Source organism: Hakea prostrata, chromosome 1 (assembly GCF_041222555.1).
Source record: "Hakea prostrata isolate BN-2017 chromosome 1, UWA_Hpros_2, whole genome shotgun sequence".
Taxonomy (NCBI): Eukaryota; Viridiplantae; Streptophyta; class Magnoliopsida; order Proteales; family Proteaceae; genus Hakea; species Hakea prostrata.
The window spans coordinates 8414619-8433610 of NC_142600.1; the positions used below are offsets into that span (position 1 = coordinate 8414619).

Here is an 18992-nt window from a genome sequence, read left to right on the forward strand (position 1 = left end):
ATCCTTCACAACCACCGATTCTTCTCTCTCTCTCTCTCTCTCTCTGTTGAGAAATTTGAGGACCGCGAATATTCACTTTGATACAGGGATAGCGAAGTTTTTAGTCTGATCGTTGGATTCGAATCCCACCAAAATGGGAACCATATCATAGCAACCAGAATCCAGATACGCGGCTATATGCTTTGCATGTAAGGAATTCCTATTCAAATCTCAAATATACTGGCATAGGCTTTGCATTTTAGGAACTTGTTTGCAAATGTCAAATAACAGAACATCTTGATAGCAAAAGGAATTTCTTTCGATTATTCATCTTGTTCTATGATCGACTTCTATAAAGTTAGTTATTCTGAAGACCCAATAGAGAAAATGTTAGTTCCTTTGATCATCCATATCGGCACCTCTTCGCTGGCAGATTTATTTTACGTTTGAAGAGAGGCCCATTTAAAGCAAATAGTTGGTGAGATACTTTTGCTTTTCTTAAGGATCACATTAAATACTCAGAATAGAGATGCAGGGGAGGTGAAAATTGAGAGAAAGAGTTCTCCTGGCGTTTGATTAAAGATTTCTTCAATTCTTCTGGTCGTCTCTCTCTAGTTTGGTGAGATAAGAGAGTGATCATGTGAATAATAACTGCTCGAGGACATAATGGGGTCTCTGGTTCACTATCACTGAAGAAATTCATTTGGGTTTCCCCACACTAGAATCTTTAATGGAGCTATGTGAAACTCTACATAAGTAATCTACCAAAAAAAAAGTTCTCATAAATATCAAAGCAGAGCTTTTCTGCAAACAAGTGGATTTCAGAAATGCCGCTGCCCATCATTCATTTTTTCCCTTTCCTTCACCACCCACCATTTACCCTCTGATGAGATTATGAGTAGATTTATGAAAACGTATTGCAGACGGGTTGGTTTGAAATTCAATTTGGTTTCCACTTACTGAAATCATTAATTTGAGTAATGGAGGTAATTGAAACTCTCCATTAATATGAAAGCTCTAGCAACAAGGGTGAATAAATAAGTGAAAACGACTTGCAGAAGGGTTTGTTTGATAGTCAACATCAGGGTATTTAGAAGAGACTGCGAGTTTTTCATAGTTTCTGTAAAAATCTTGTAGTTCTCGTCTTCCAACAACAATAACAAGCTTTATTCCAACTTAAATAGGGTTGGTGATTGGTGACTATGATTATATAGATTTATTTTTCAATCAGCTTTATTTTAAGCCATAATAGGCGGGCCAAGCCTCAAGTCGTCCCAGCAGCAGCTGGTGCAGGCTATTAATAGAAAACAAGACAAGGTGGGGATATTGAAAACCACAATGCATTAATCAAAGCACAATTTCAATTGCGTTCAAAATCTGCTCAGCCTTGGAATCTGTGAAGATGATCCTGCAAAACAAGGTTAGGAATGGTCCGACCGTTGGAGTCGGAAAGCCACTTTCGAAGACTAAGTGAGCAAATAGACTTAATCACAACTTTGGCCAATTGCAAAGTAAAGAATGATTGTAAATGTCGAGAAAATTATCCAAATACCTTGGATGTGAGTAGGCTACTTGTTTATATAGATTTTACCTTCGATTCCCGACCGTTGGATGCGTTCAGGATCCTTTTTGGTGACCGTCCGATTGCAAGGTTTTACCCTTGATATTCGGGATCGTGGTTAGTTACCAACCTTAGCACGATCCCCTCTCTGCCTCAATGGCAGTTACCTTCTTTAACTTGATTGCGTATCCCGCAAGATTCGGGACCTCGTTTGTGACTCGTAACCGTCACATGACTCCTTTATGAATATAGAGATTAGGTCAAGACTTGTCCCGATCATGGTCCAACCGAGAGCCTTAAGACTCAAACCCGGTTAGTTCAGGTTCGGTTTAATTTTCTCCGGATCAATACTTTTTTTTTGGTCTAATATGGTTTAGGTCCATTATACAATTTTGGTTTGAAATGCATATCCTTTTCCTGGGCAAGCCATCTCTTCGTTCTTCCACTCTTTTGGATGGGTGACCCATGGTCTATTAGACGGCGGGGGAATCGGCGGACAGATTGTCCCGGCAAAGAGGATCTGGATTCCTGGACTTGAACTTTTGTCCCTTCACACCTTCTCTTTTTTTCTTTCTATTCCCTAGGCTCATAGGCCCCTAGTTCTTGTGATTAGTTTGATGATAACAAAAGAAAAGTGTTGCATCTTACAGAAACAAATGGTATTTGATACCTAATTTTGCAAGTTTGATATATATTTGCTGAGTTGGATCCCAGTATTTTAGTAATCAACATGTATTCATATTATTAGCATTCAGATTGTAGGTCATCCTCACGGGTTCAAGTTAGAAAATTGTTTCAATGCAAATCATGGCTAAATACACAAATTTAATATTATTTATTTTTCGATGGCAAAATTCAGTATACTTTGGTGTGTAGTTTAAATGACATTATTTTATTTTTTCGTTGAAAATCTAAATGACATTGATGCTTCAAGACCAGCAGAAAGGATTGTTTTAGATCAAAGGTCAACCAAATTGTATAATAATAGACTATCCTGATGTCTTTTGCTGACAGGAAATACATCCGAGATTTGTTTTGGCGACAAACGTGAATCTCATTAGTCATTACTAGCCAATAACGAATTAGGTCAAAACATAAATACAACGCCACCATCACAAGTTAGTCGAAATAATGAATAATTGGAATTTACTGTTTACATAATTCCAGTAACAGTTGTGGCAGAGTGATCAAGTGAATTGCTTTAAAGCATTAAATTCGGTTTGGTTTCGACTGTGAAAACATTTATTTGAGTTTTCGAGGAAAAGTCAAAACATAGTTTGGCCGAATGGAGATCTTCAAGGTGGAATCAAACATACTGGCTTCTTGTATTCAATATTTTGGCTAGTTTTTTAAGTGTAAATTCAATTTTGGTTAATTTTGTAAAATGAAACATTGAGTGGCTATTTTTGTAAGAGAAACCTAAAAGTAGATAATCACGTAATTTTTTCAAAAATCTACAAAGAATATTACAACCTATAAGGTTTAGCTGTAAAGCCCATTACAATATAGAAGGGGGAGAAAAGTGCAGGACAACATCCTCTTTAGTTAGGGTATCCACTGCAAAATTTCCTTAGTTTTTCTGCCAATATCATTAACCATCAAAAAATTTCTAAGTCGTTTTGAAAATACTTTCATTTATACCCAGATTCTGAAAAACCTAGTTTTTAGCATGGACATGGGATGGGAGGAAAGAAAGAAAAAAAAAAGGGCATACAGTTGTAGGCTAGTAAACACTTCCTTGTTGGGTGAAAAACAAAGAAACATTCTTGGGTAGGTTTGAACAACCTCAACCAAACTAATACTCAGAGATGAAACTAAATGTGTTGAGGTTAACTTTGACTTGTCATGTCTTTATTAATAAATAGTATGGCTTTAAAAATCTTCCAACCTTTTAGCTGGATTGAAATGAAAGATTTGTTGGGTTCTTTAATGCCGTTTTGGTTGGGAGTTTAGAATTGATTTCCATAAAAACCAAAGAAACCTACCTAACTTCAAATAATCAAAAGAAAGTAATTAAAGAACAACAGAATAAATATATTTCAAAACATATTTATATCGTCAATAAATATATTCTTGGAAAATAACAATTCAGAGTTTTTTTTTTTTGAGGGTGGAAAATGTATAATAGGGGGTGGAGACTATGTCACAAGGAGCGTGAAACCAACAACCTCTTCTTCAAGAGGTGCTAGTCATTACTGACTTAGCAACCCTTTGTTATTGACATTTGGAGTAAGTTATTCTCACAAGAAGACGAACTGGAATTTCCACCGCTGATACTTTCCGCCCTCCACCACTCACCACATCTTTAAGAAAGGAGGACCCAACTTTGATTTACCTTATCAGTGCTAGAGGTTGGCCTTTTTCTAAATGTTCAATAGAGAGGTGTGAGAGGAATACATCATCTACTCTCGATCCGGACTGGAAGAGTGTGGTTGGGGAGAAAAAAAAATATTTCCATCACTGAGTAATCACACTGTTGTACTCACATATGATAGGGACTTAGAGAGTCTTCTTCACTAAAACACCCACCATAATATATTTTTGGCATATTCCAGCATTTCAATTCTTCGAACCTGTCTAACAGAAGCCTTGAATGGAGGTGGGGTGGGTTTGGGCCAAGAAGTAATGAGATTGAAATGTTTTGGTCACAATCAAACCTCTCAAGCTAGAGACATCTATACTAATTTTCAAAAGCATGCATTCCAAATTGAGTGTCTAAATCTCTATGACACTTTGCCCCCACAGAAATGAAAGTTTCTAATCATACATTAGAAAACATTAAAGATTTTAGCTACCATTTCATATCCAATTAAAGCTCTATTTTTTTATTTTATTTTTTTTATTATTGCAATTTCAAAAAATAAGGTTAACCCTTATAAGGTGTACATAGTTAAAACATTTATCTTGGTCATGCGAAGGTCTAGGAATGCTATCATACATATTTAGTATTATTTTCTATGCTGAGATAAACCATAAGACCAATTGATTTGAGATCTCATTATCAATCTCTTGTCTGAAAAATAGTAATCTTTCGCGATGAAGTCAATCGATTAAGACAAAATAGTATCATTTACGTGAATGTCCATACAATCACAATCCTTATGAGTCACAACTATGTTGAAAAAATATGAGTTTTATATTTATGTTTTCAAAGAAAATTATGAAGACATAACTCGTCATGATGGCAGTTAGATGTCACTTTAAAGGGTGACCCAAAAATTTCAAGAGAGTGATAATCATCAAAAAATAGTCTTATAAATTAATGTCATTTGCTAGCTAAAAAATGCATTACCAAAATTATTACAATCAATGTCTAATTTAAGATCCTAGACTTTTGAGATCTTTCATTCAACAATTAATGTGACAGGTTATTAGGTTTGATAGGCATTTTTATGTGTTTGATTTTTCTTTCTTTTTTTTGTTTCTTAAGAATGGAGGTATTTAGTATTACACAATATACTATCAAGCATAATCGAACCCACAATCGAACCCACAATTTTTACTAAGAGGTGTTGTTCTTATCAACCAAGCAACCCTACAATGGTGTGTATTTAAGATCTTGTTATTGATATTTGAAAATCTTTGGTGTCTTAGCCAAGCCCCACATGGAAGTGAGGTGGGTTTCGGCTAAGAAGTTATGAAATTGAAATGTTTTGAAGTCAATCGAGCCTTCTCAAGCCATAGAAGTGTATTAATTTTTCATAAACATAAATGGATTCCAAATTGAGTTTCAATTCTCCATCATACATTAGAAAACATTAAAGATTCCAACTACCATTTCACTCTAATTAAAGCTGAAAAGGAGCTAACTTTATCCTTTTTCCAGTCCATTAGCCTTGGTACAAGGACAGGTATTTCATGTCTCCAAGAGAACATATGTAAGTTATGTGAGGGTTCAAGCAACCACAATGCTTATCTAATATGACTCAGAATTAGGTTGAGAGAAAGACACAAGTTATACTGAAAGTATTATGAAGAGATACCTCATGGTTCCTCATCTTAATGGTAACCGTATGTCAATCTTTAGGGAGAATCAAAATTTTGAAAGAATGATAATCATAAAACATCTTACATATATACTTGCCATAAAACATTGAGGTGATACACTTCAAATTTGATTATCCAAAAATAAGAAAAAATGCACTTCAACTTTAATTTATCTTATGATTTATTTATTAAAAAAATTCAAATTAAATAACACACCAAGGGTCCATAGCTCAGTGGTAGAGCATTTGACTGCAGATCAAGAGGTCACCGGTTCGAACCCGGTTGGGCCCTATTTTTTCATAATTCCCTGCAATTCTTTTATGCGTGGTGTCTTCTTGTTCCGGCTTGAGAGTCCAACATGGAAATATGGCTTCATTCAATGGCGTGAACTTGATTGATCGTTTTCCTTTTCTTTCTATTCTAAAGAGTTCAGCACAGCTTCAACTTTACGATGCATACATGGCTCTTTATTTTTTCCATACAAAGCTTCTGAAAACCTGGTACCTAAACAGATTCTTGATAGATTCAACTGGTCCGATACAGTCAATTACCATACCATCAATCTCAATTCATTAGTATTTGATTTGATCTGGGTTGAGCATGTCGAATTTAATCGACCTACCCAGAGTTCAGCTCAAGTTTGACACTTAAAAAATTTCCTTCCCACACTATCTGGTTGATGTGATATTGATCCAACTCTCTTCTCAAGCAAATGCATGGGTTTTTTACGGTTTCAGTGAACAGTTTCAGTTTCCGTGAAAAATTAACCAAAAAATTGGCTAAGCTTTTGTAATTGAATTAGTTACATGGTTAGAGATAATCCATTAAAATTCACTAAAGCACAACGAACTGTTTCAAAATTATCCAGGGGAGGAGGGAAGAAACCCCGCTAATAATGGGTTACAAAATCATAAGCTCCACAGAGAACTGCTTTTTAAATTAAACTCTTCAATGAGGAGCTTCCAAAACGGTAATACCACTGATACAGAGAAACACCAGCCCTTCTTCATGCACCGCCAAAAAGAATTATTGAAGCAGTTCACCCTCAGGGCTCACCAATTCTGGAGACCCTCCCTCTTTCATCTTGGGTTCCTGTGTAGAAATTAAGTATAATAAACAGATTGCTATAAGGAAAATTTAATGAAAGTATTCTTGCCGGCTAAAAATGTAACTACAACTAAAGTTCACGCACAAAATACACCTGAAGGGACAAAGAGACGTTAGAACTCGATGTAATCTGGACCGTACCTCCTAACAGAATCACCTTCCGTGCTCCCTACAGGCCACCCTCAAAAAACAAACAAAGTGCCTGTTTCACCAGTAAAATGATTACTAAGTGATACAAATCAAGCGAACACAAATACGCAAAGAGGTATAAGAATCTTGCTCCATAAGCCTTCTGAATCTAGGACAGCACCCATGCTCTTTCAAATGCTAAATCTAGAAGCATTTCATGATCAACATGGAATAAATTGAGGGTGAACATCAGGGAAATATACTCTGGAAGACAACTCCATTGTTTTTTTCCAAGATTGGTAATGACAGGAGGTACAGAGCCAGGCGATAGACACCAAGCACTAGGATTTAGAAAAAAAATGTATAAATCCCCTGGGCTCACAATTCATATGCTGTAGAACCTCATCTAATTACATGACAGCCTACGCAGACTGTAGATTCCAGGTAATTTAACCAAGCCCATGCTGTAACACCAGGTAAATTAAAAGAACCAAAAAAGACAAATAATAGAAGAGAATATGCAGCTCTCCCCCTTACAAAGGAGCCTCACAATTAAAGGGGAAAACCCAGATTTTAGTAAACAAAATCTAATTACAGACAGAAAAATAGGACCAAATCAACCTGTGATTGGGTTGCTTGATACTCAAGCTGCAAAGGAAAAGGGGAAAAAACCAAAAGAGAAACATTATTAAAAAAAAAATGTACCTTTGAGTACATGACCCATCACCGATGTGTAACACCATGGTACACAAAGGTCATGTACCTTTTATATAGCAGCATTATTAACATGCGTATATCCATCTCTACCAAATACCCTACGTGCTTGTAAGTACACTTATCTTAGTATTATCTAAGGCTCGTATAACTAACTCGGACAGATAAGATTGGAGAATGTAGAACTTTACCAGTTAAGAAGAAAGCAGGACTTTTGATTGCCATGATATAGCTTCCAAACAAGGCTGTTCACCTCTCACTTTTTGAATGTAATGTTCCAATGTATGCCTTTTCTCATCTACATTGTCATTAGAGATTGTATCTTCCGCTAGTCGGACAGCTGCCCGTTGAGATAATTGAAAGCTATCCCCTATACGTTGCAGCTTCCTCGCAGTTTCTTCATTGCCAAGCATCACAAGGGCAACCAAGAGGGATTTAAGCTCATGCTGTGCACCAGCAGTTAGGGACATGCCCTTTAAGTGTTCCACCAGAGCCATCTCCTCACCAGGGCTGCAATGCTCAAAAAACACCAGAAACTATTAATCCCATATTCATACAGAAGCAAGCAGCAAAAGAGAAAGGAAGCATGAAATAAATATTCATAAGTACCTTCCAGCACGGATTTTTCCTCCTTTCTTCTGATGCCTCATTTGACGTGACTTGCTAGCTGTAGTTGAGCTTGTGGAAGCGGTTGAACCCCTCCTTGTCCTGTTTAGTAAGTGGCATGGATATTCTGTCAAGGTCTATTTTAAGAAAAAAGGGAACTTGTAATAAAATAGTTTCAAAATACAGAAAGTTAAAGAAAACAAAGGTGATGTATGTAATAGGCATCAAGTGAACAATCATTGCTATCTTAAAAAAACACAGAAGCAAATAAAGATGAGCACCAAAATGACTCAGTAATATAAGATGGAAACTTCAGCCTAGAGAAAGCAACTTCCAGTTTATTTTATTATTATATATTTAATAATAAAAAATAAACAAAGGTGGACATAGCTTCATTAGTGTGCGTGCATGCGTGTTTGGAAGGGAGGGGGGTTGGAACAGGACAATCAAATATGGGCAAAGGGCCAGATTATTTCAGTGCATCTCATACGCTGTAATTTGTGTATAGCATCTAAGCTAATGATTATTTTCAAAAAAGTTATATTATCCAATTTTGTTGATGAATGTGGTATCAAGCCTACATCAAAACCTCGCCACTATGCCCAAGGCAACACTTTGTCCACCTATGCTAACGCCATGCCTTTCACATTCCAACCTGTCTTTAGCTTAGGATTTGCCTATGCGTCAGACACAAAAAATATCAAAGAAATTCAAATTGCACATAAAAGTAAAGGCAGATTTTGCAACTTGGAACGCATAAACATCCCCCGTACACTTCATGGAATAAACACATGTTTTAGAGCACAAACAAATAGGTGGTAAGTTACAACAATAAATAGACGTACAGCCTTTCCAGTAAAATGAGAAAATTAGATGCATAAAACAGATATGCAATTAGAAAATACTGCCATAAAAAAGCAAGATGAAAAACATTATACACATATGCCTTAATTTGAATCAACAATATAACTGTCTATTATGATATTAAATCGTGAACACCAATCTCCACAATACCAGTAGGAAGTGATCTTAAAACCATGCAAGGGAAACATAGAGCAGTCAAAAGAAATGATAAGGATATCATAGATCTGTATTTTTATTTTATTTTTTATTTTTTATTTTTGGCCCAGAAGATGATTACATAGATATTCATAGGATTAAGGTCTTCAAGCTTAAAAGATGCAGATAAGACTAATCCTTCATTAGACAAATCTAACCATAAATCAGCACCTATACAAGCTATAGCCTGACAATCAAACCAAAGAGAAACTAAAAATTATCAAATAATTGAAGGAAATGGATTTTTCTTTTTTGTGTGTACATTGGCACAACATTAGAAGACCATTTATTCAGAAGCAAATACCAAAGCCGCAAACACATGCAAAAGAAGTAAGTTGCAAAGCCGTGCAACACATACCCAGTGGTGTAGGCACTCATTCCACTGAAATTACTGCTAGTATCTGAAGCAGTTTCATCATCAGCACCATCCATTGAGCGGTCCTCCGCCTGAAGCTTTGCTGCAAGCAGTAGTCTTCTCTGTCGAACAGCTAAGTAGCGTGCTAAGTACTTCCCCACCTTCTCCAGTCCATCCTCATATTCAGAAATCAGTATTCCAGCACATTCCAGAGCTGCACACTTCACCTCTGAGATCAAATCGTCTCTCCTGTGGAAGAACCCAATCCTCAATGCCTCCTCCCATTCCCGTGCACTGATAAGAAACTGGATTCCACCAGCAACATCATTACAATATTCAAGAGCAATTTTAGCAGCTTCTGCTGGCCTCCCTAAGGCTTGCAGTTCTTCACAGAGTTCGTTTGCCAGTCGTAGAACCTCTTCCTTCCCCAGTTTGAGGAAGCCAGCCACCGTAAGCACCCCTTTCCATTGACCACAAGCACGATATGCCTTTAGAGCCTTCTCTAAAGAGGAACAGCACAAATAAGCTGTAGCAGCATCCTCAAAGCATTTATCACCATAGAGATGATCACCCCAGGCTTCAAGGACTTGGGACTTTCTGAAAGGATCAGTAACCAGTTGAATTCCAAGTGGAAAAAGTTGAGGATTATTTTTCATGAGGTTTATGCTATCTTCATAATAAACATCTCCTGCTGAGACTATATTTTTAAGGGCACTCTCATATCGCTGCAGTCTAAGATCAATTTGATACTTCATAATTAGGGGTGGCATATGCTCCAGTCCCTGCAGAAAAGGTAGGAACTCCTTTGGGTCCTTTTGAGAGTTCAATGCCACAATAGCTGCAAGATTCAGATCATAAAGGCCTAATGCAGCTTCATAAACAGCTTCAGAATTTGTCAACCACAACAGATGCTTTATAGCTTCTTCTGCAGAAGGATAAGATTTTCTGCTAGGATTGTCAACCCCTTGTAGTTCCATTTCGCGGACCATCTTTATCCTCTTCAGGGCTTCCTCCATAGCAGGGGGTTCACTGCGAGCCAATGTGGTCAATATGCAAAGCTCCTTTGCAGAACTTTCCGGGACCTGATCCTCTAAAGCCTCCCGTATTGCCTGCAGGATTGAAGAGATCTTGCTCTTTCCATAAAATCCTTCGACGTTTGCAGCTTGTACATCTCCCATGGCCTTAGGATAAGGAAGGGATATAATATTCCTGTACAGCTTGTCTGTAACATTTTCATTCTTTACAGAGCAAACAAACTCAGTTACATAACCCAAATCCTTCACCTGCTTGACGAATTCATTAGCATACTGAAGAAAGTTTTGCCAACCACAGTGGTCAACAATTATATTGAAATCAATCCGGTGCCTCCTAACCATAAGAAAAGCATCTCTGAAACGCCTTTCGACCAGAGCATTAACAATTGATGCCAGGACTAATTTTCTTGGATATATGCATTCTAGGTTTCCACGGGTTGTTTGTAATATAACACCAGCTGCATCTCCATGGAGGACACCAACCAACTTGGCACCTCTTTCCCAAATATTTATACAGTCTCGATTTTCTTCTTTGATTCTGATGCCAACTTTGATGAAGTTTTCATATTTTGCTTCTGGATTTCCATGCAAAATGTCATCAATGTTAACAATGAAAAGTAAATCCTGTTTGGTTGTGAGAATCAAGTGTGTGATCATTTGATCAGCAGAGTTCGAGTAAAATGAGAAACCACTGCAATTGTTGCATAATATCTGGCCACTAATATGTAGCCTGCCATTATCATCAAGACCAAAAGGCAAAGGTTTCATTACTCCATTATCATAGACAGAAGCTACGTGCATCCAAGGGCAGGATGAAGAGAACCCTACACTGCCATCAAGCTTCTGACGGTATGACTCTGGAGGTACCCCAGTGATGCCCAATTTTGAAGTATATTCAACAATTCTTCCTCCTTCTAACTGAACAAAGGCTGAACCTCTCTTAGCAGGATTTGGGACAATGGCAACCACTGGTCCTTCTAGGGAGAGTTGACAAGAAACTTTTGCACGCCAACCTGAGGAAGCCACTAAACCTGGGACACAATCCTCAGAGCATACAAGCTCAATCTCCTGCAAAGAGTACCCAGTCAAGTACTTTTCCTTGCAACTAGTAAGTTCATTCTCACTGGAAGATGTCACCAGACAGGCATCATAAGTATCACCTGTTTCATAGTAAGAAACACCAAGAAGAATATGTGAATCCAACCAAATGAGATGCTTCAATGACCCAAATGCCACATCGGAAGAAGTTTCAACAAAGAACTCTTTCCCTTCCAACTCTTCCCAAGTGTCAGAAGCAGGAAACTCCACAATACACAAGCTACCATTCGACAAACATGCTGCCATCTGGTTCTTGAGGGATTTTGAATAGAAAGCGATATCACGAACTGCAGTGGGAAATTTCAGGTTGAATAAATACATGGGAGGTGGCATGAGTGATAAAGCCAGGGGGGTTATTTTCACATTGGAATTATCAATAACCAGTGCAATTGAATTCGCCGTGATGGCAGTAATCCAGATAAAGCTGTAGGTTGTAATCTTGCCACCAACAGACCAAGAGATCAGATGCAATGGCTTCATAGGATCCCACATGAATTTCACCCTGTCACTCTTAGGATATCTTATTTCCTGTTTCAGATACCAATGATTGTTGCTGAAAGACCAGATTTTGATGGCATCATATCTTTCACATCTGACAACAGCACCAAGAAGATCTGAGCTGCAATTCCACTTTAGTTCTTCTATTGTTGCATCCGTTAGCTCACTGATGCTAAATGAGCTTCTTTCTAACCCATTTCTCTCGAAAAAAACAATTAAGGGGCCCTTATTATCAGTCTTTCTGTCAAAGGCAGCTGCCACTTTTGCCCCACTTGGCATCCAATCTAAAGCTGCTCCCATGAAGGCTTTTGATTCCGTAACCGCATGCAATGCCCCAGAATCCCGATCCCAAATCCGAAGCTTTTTTTGTGAACTAGAAGAACCCAACAACTCACTTAGAGTGGCAAAGTATTTTCCATCTCCTCGCCAGGAAAGGGAAATTTCAGATCGATAAATAGTAGAACCAGTTGCCTCACCTGAATTCATAATAATCACAAGATAAAACGGGAAACTAAGTTGGAAAGAATCAGGATATTGCATTTTCCAAATGCTAAGTTCTGGAGAAGTAGAACATGGTTACATAAGTGATGGTTTAACACACAGACAACTTGGTGATGGATTGGAATTGGTCAGGGTGGTTATTGAGTCTACAACTGTGAGGGTTGAAATACTCCCACAAGCTCATGTTGAACATCTAGGCTTCATCAAGCACCAAGAAAGATCTAAAGGAGAAACATATTTTAAAACCATGGCTACAGCATAGAAGCTTCACCAGCCACAGAAATTCAACAGTTGGTGGATTCATGAGTTGGCACAAAGTAACAAGAAATCAAAGGATTAATATGATTGAGATTGAGTTTCAAGAAGATATAGGATTAAAATTAAAATCAATCTTGTAATTCTTCATGTAATCCTATGTAATGATTCCAACAGCCGAGAAGTCCTTAAAATTGCATAATTAATCACCCAAAATACTAAGGAAGTCAACCAATTTCATTGGAGACAAGCTGACACTCTTTAGTGACTAATCGGAGTAGGCAGTCATCTGGCTGTAAGAAGCGGTCATCGGCAACTTGGCTGAGCCACCTTTAGCAAACTTGTGTGGATGATCAACCAGAAGGAACAGATGGTAGACCAAATGTAAGATGCATCACTATTCAGTAGAACCTATGAGAGCATCATATATCATAAATCTACAAACAGATGACTGGCTGATTAAGCCGCTATGCTAAACGAGTGATTGGGCTCTAATGGCACAAGTCATAATGACTGACTGGACCATTAGGCAGCCAATCATCTCAAGCACAACATTCATAAAACGCTAAAAAGAAATTGGCTATTATGAATTTTACCTATAAATGAGAGCTTGGTTACTCTCAACCAACCTAATCCTGTCAATTACTTATACCAATTGAACATTGCAGGAGTGAGCTGAAAAGAAGGAATGAAGTTATAGAAGCTTTGTTTTGTATAGCTGCCTTGTTAAGAGTTTTGCACATAAACCCACCATAGAGGTATTTGTATTTTAAGTTTACAAAAACTCTCTCTTATAAAAATTTGTAGAAGAAAGCTTTCTCCACAATAGGAAAGGGTTTTAGTTGCTACCGCAGAAGCAACCAGGTGGTCCCCATCCTAGGAATGGGATACTAGAGGTCTGGTCACTACCTTGGCAGTAACTAGGTAGTTTCCTAACAAGGGACAGGAGTGCAAAAGGTCTGATTGGCACAAGGCAACATTGAGGACCTTTTGCAGTAGACGGGCAGAAAGCCAAACCAATAAAAAATTCTCACACCTCCCTTTTATTTGTTGCACACATTCCAATCAGCATCCATCCTAGAAATAAGGCATAAAGATTTCGTTACCCCTAAAATCTTATATTCCACAGAGAAACCATTCCATTCCTCCCTCCTTTACATTGCTCCAGTGAGACCTGTAATGAACCATGGTTGTATGGATTCCAGTGGGAAGATCCTTCCCATCTGACAAGGCATGGACCACCAACTGAAATGCACTTATTTATCTGGAATATTTTGCGAAAAATCTTTCAAATCAAATAGCAGGTGGTCTCCACTAAGAGAATATCACAGAATGATCAGTGGTATCTACTTTGTAAACCATTTAAAAAATTAGTTTTGATTCCCTATGTAGGTTTTAATAATAAATCCTAATTTGACATGTTTAGCATAGCAGAGTACTAAAGTTACCACAGGTTCCCATCCGATCCACGTATACCACTATCAGAAATGAAAATATGACTTGAACTATAAGATCATTATCTGCATGCATATCTAAAAATGAAGAAATAGAGAATTAGGGATAGAAGTCCTTACGTACGTCAACATCTGCATCATCAATAGTGGTCTCATACAACAAATCCCAATCATGAGTCATAACCAGTAACTTGCCAAAACCAGTTACTACAGCAATAAGACCTCCATCTGGACTAGGAGCAATACATTTGACACCACCCTCCACCTGACCAACAACTTCAGAGGGACTCCCATCCCCAGCATGCAGCAACAGATAACCATTAGAAGTTCCAATTAGCAGAGCCTCTTTCTCCATTAGGTAATCCAAAGATATAATATTATCCCCAGGTTCCAGATCCACAGGGTCATTTTCCAAGGGCAACAGATCCTTGTTCCATAGCTTTCCCTTCTGGTAAAAGTAGCAAACAGCATTAAATTGAAAAGGGAAGATTTGAAGAGAGAAAAAGAGAAAAATGGGGGAGGGTGGGGGAGGGGTTTGTGAATTCAAAACGGAAAAATACATGACATTGATAAAAAATACAAGCATTGCGACACTGAATTCTCTTAAGTATGGATTATACTTAGGTTTTAGTCTCAAACCCTAAAATCTTGACCAAGCCAAAGAAAACAGACCTTACTTTAGGGCCTTTAGGCATGGGCATGGATTGATGAGGGAACCATACAATTAACTAATGGACGCAGAGGAAGATTTCTAATCAAAATTAACGAAGTAACGTAAACAAGCACCAAGATTTGAATGGTGCGACTGATGGATGGTAGCAGGGCTTATGTTTGGTATACAGTCTCTAAACTACTTATACTAGGAAGAGAAAATGTAACATGTAAATACAGAAAAAGAAAAGGTAGATACTAAGGGTTCAACTCTTTTTGTCATGGGGCCCCCCCATCTTTTTGTATGGATTTGTGCTTGAGGCCTTTCTAGTTTCTACAGCTGTATCTCAGCAGACCTCTACATAAATCATTTTCGGCTTATATACATGTATTGTAACTCCACACTTACATAAAATTTCATTCAGATTATCGTAAATAAGATACAACCTTGGACAAAATAGCCTCCAAGGACAAAATAGAACCTGTTTGCAAAGCGCAATAACACTTACAGCACTTCAAAAACTCCAAATGAGCCCCCATTGTATCACATCAAAATCTCATGCAACAATGCAGCTGGTAAATGCCACTGATGCAAAAATTGTATTCGGTTGACATTAACTTCCATAATAGTCAACCTATAAGAACACTGTTTAACATACCACACCTCATTTAATTGCTGAAAATAGGGGTAATGCTGCATATATTTTGAACCTCCCCAGTCCCTGCTAAATATGGGAGCTCTCTATACTGGTTACAGCCCCTTTTACACACCTTATTCAATAAAATGAAACCTAACCTTAAAATGGTGTTTGAAATTTTGAATGCACGCCACATACTAACAGCATTTAAAGAAGAGCTTTCAACAAATGCTATGAAGTCTACAACAGTGTTCTGTTCTGGTTGGTACCTTAAATACAGTTGACTAAGCAAAGTGGTGGCAGATTTCAGAACATAAATGTCAATGGGGTCCACCCAAAATTAAGGGCAGCTGGTAATGCTTCTTTTTCCACAAGATTTTTCTGTTCCCCAACCGTAAATATAATGTTGTCTTCCTCTCTTAATGTTTTGAGTGACAAGAAACACATAGAGAATAACAGTAGTCTTTCTCACCCACATATCCACCCCACCTAGCCCTAGAATCAATCCACCTTGCAGCTTTTTGCAACCTAACCCTAAACCCCTTTTGCAACCTAACCCTAAAAACTAGCTTCTTGAAGTGGGGGAAGTGCCTGTAGGGCAATGTGTGATCGGCAAGTCCTTTTAAAGCTTTAACATGAGATGGATGTTCATGAATAAGGAAAAAGTAAGCAATGACCTTATTAGAACTGGGTGAGAAATAGTTCTGATTTATGAGAAACATTGAGAGAGTGGCAAAACTAGGATGGATAAGATAAGAAATGATCATATTAGAGTTGGTCTGGGAGTTGCTCCCATAAGTGATAAGCTTCGAGAAAGTCGTTTGAGGTGGCACGGCCACGTTCAACGGAGACCTATAAATGCCCCTGTACGGAGAAGTGATATAATCCATATTGAAGGAACTAGAAGAGCTAGAGGTAGACCTAAGATAACCTTAGGAGAAGTGGTGAGAAAGGATATGTATAGCTTAGCCCTTGTATCTAGCATGGCCTCAAATAGAACTGATTGGAGGGCAAGAATCCATGTAGCCGACCCCATTTAGTTGGGACAAGGCTTATTGTTGTTGTTGTTGTTGTTGTTGTTTGAGAGAGTCATTTGAGGTGGCAACACCATATTCGATGGAAGCCTTTTGGCACCACAACTTGAAAGAGTGGCCTAATTAAAATCGAGGGAACTAGAAGGGCTAGGGGCAAGCTTAAAATAAACATAGGAGAAGTGGTGAAGAAAGGCATGCTTAGCTTAGGCCTTGCTCATTGTTTGCTATTGGAGCAAAGACCCATGTGACCAGCCCTATATAGTTGAGCTTCATGATATTGTTGTTATATACTCCTTCCTTTATTTTTACATTATTAATATTATCATTCTTCTGAGATACATAAAGCTGACCCACTTAATTGGGAAGGTGAATTATTATGGTAGTTGTTGTAACTGCATTTTAATGGTCTAGTACAAATCCAGGATTATACAACTAGTACCTACAAAGCAGAAGAAACAAGAGAGAAGACAGTGTGAACTACAGTCGAACTCTAACTAGGATATAAGACACACACAAACAAGAACAACGATAGTTGTCAAGGCATCACCTAGGCATCCAGCCGCTACACCAGTGCCTAGGCATTTGGGGTTGACTTAGTCCTCTAGGGGACATCTTGCTGCCTCAGCTTTATTTCCCCCAGGAAGCCATGACAACCATGCCCACAGCTTTATCCAAGTGGACTTCAGATAGGAAACTTACAGAAATTCAAACACATCACAACCGAAACACTACACTGTTGTGTGCATATGCATGTGTTGGCAAGTCTTCAACATAAATTATAAATTTAAAAAATAATAACTTGTATTTGATGGAGAAGTCAAGGTACAATATATCAAGAAGGATAGTTGCAAATGGAATATGAACCTTCCAAGCTAAAGGTTCATTCTCCAAGACATACAAAGTGAAAGATGCATGAATTCAAAATCTACAAGAATATTGGGGGGGGGGGGGGGAATTGAAACTATATCCATTGTTACAATGTGAAGTATCATTTGATCACCCAATAGCAACACCAGTACATCTATGTATATAACTTGAAATATCTCATCGATTATAAGGAACCATGATCTACATCCAATTAGGTATCATCTCTTCCTGTTGTATATCTACTCCTAGTTCTTGAGTATTAACGATTTGGGTTTTCCAAGTCCTAAAACAAACCCATAAAGGATAAAGATTAAGCACCTTTATTATTGATGCACCACTGATGGTGACAACTATTTCATCTTTGTAAAGTAACTATTCATTGGCTTTCCCGTTACAAGCTTGGCAACTCCAATTTACATACATATCCGTCATAGAGCCAATTAGAGCAATATCTACTCAATCAAATCAATCATCAACAACAATGGGCAAATATATTTTATTCATAACGATGTTGTTGCCTTTCAACAAGTCTAACATTGCTTAAAATTGATTCTTAACTTAAAAATTACATTCTTGTCAACCTTATTTCTTGTGTAAGAATGCTGTCAAAATTGCTCTGAATGAAAAATATGTTTACAAGCATAAAAAAATGCTTCTTTTACGGCTCCTTTGTTGTTTAACAATGCATTACCATATTAAGATTCATGGGGGAAAAATCCCAACATTAGATAGTTGAAGATTTCACCTACCACGGAAATCCAGTTTTGATTCCAAACAAGGGGTTGACTATGTATACCTTTTGGAATTTAGTTTTTAGACTCTGGGTTATCTACTTGTTTATGAAAATATACTTGAACGCAAATAATAATCAAGTCCATGTCAAAACTCTCATGTTTCGTCAAGTTTCAAAGGGTATATGTGAATATAAATGGGGGGTTCAGGTCGAAACTTGCGAAGCTATCGACTATGTTGAAACCATATCAGCTTCGCCTCGGTTTCTTGTGAAACCATGATATCCCAGTCGAACTTGAAGTCTCAATATAGAACCTAGTTACAAACCCAACCAATAGTTGAAACTAAATGAACGTTTAACTCTTCTTCTCCCCTGTTCATCCTCTTAACTGTTCTGAAGATGAACGCTCCTCAGTAAAACCCCGATGTACACAATTTTTTATCAGGCAAATTTGGCTTGAAGCATGAGAAATTGAAACCGTACTCATTCAACATCAACAACAACAGTAATGGGAATTTTTATCGCATAACGATTGATCAGAAAGATCTACAGTGAGGTAATCACAACGGCATGAGTAACCCAAAAACAAATAAGTAGCACTAGAAAACAACTCCAATCTACTCGCAACTAGAGGCAGACATCGCAAGTATTCTACCATAAAGAAACAAATCATTATCTCTGGACAGTGGCAGTGAAAGCCTACCTGGTACAAAGGAAGTTACAAAGGAAGTT

At 37.8% G+C, this 18992-nt stretch overlaps 1 protein-coding gene and 1 non-coding gene across 5 annotated transcripts; one reads left to right on the top strand and one right to left on the bottom strand.

The window, feature by feature from the left end:
- The first annotated feature begins 5746 nt into the window (after positions 1-5746).
- Positions 5747-5818, top strand: TRNAC-GCA (transfer RNA cysteine (anticodon GCA)). Its single transcript has one exon. It is a non-coding gene; the product is annotated as a tRNA-Cys (tRNA).
- A 41-nt stretch (positions 5819-5859) lies between these two features.
- Positions 5860-18980, bottom strand: ABO1 (IKI3 family protein; the record flags this gene model as incomplete). Of its 4 annotated transcripts, none has more annotated exon segments than XR_016174148.1 (7): positions 5860-6619; positions 6729-6836; positions 7669-7987; positions 8087-8185; positions 9501-12603; positions 14458-14785; positions 18964-18980. XR_016174148.1 is itself a non-coding variant. In XM_089160278.1 (6 exon segments), coding segments are annotated over 5 exon segments (3863 nt in total), but the record flags the coding sequence as incomplete, so codon positions are not given.
- Between the last annotated feature and the right edge of the window lie 12 nt (positions 18981-18992).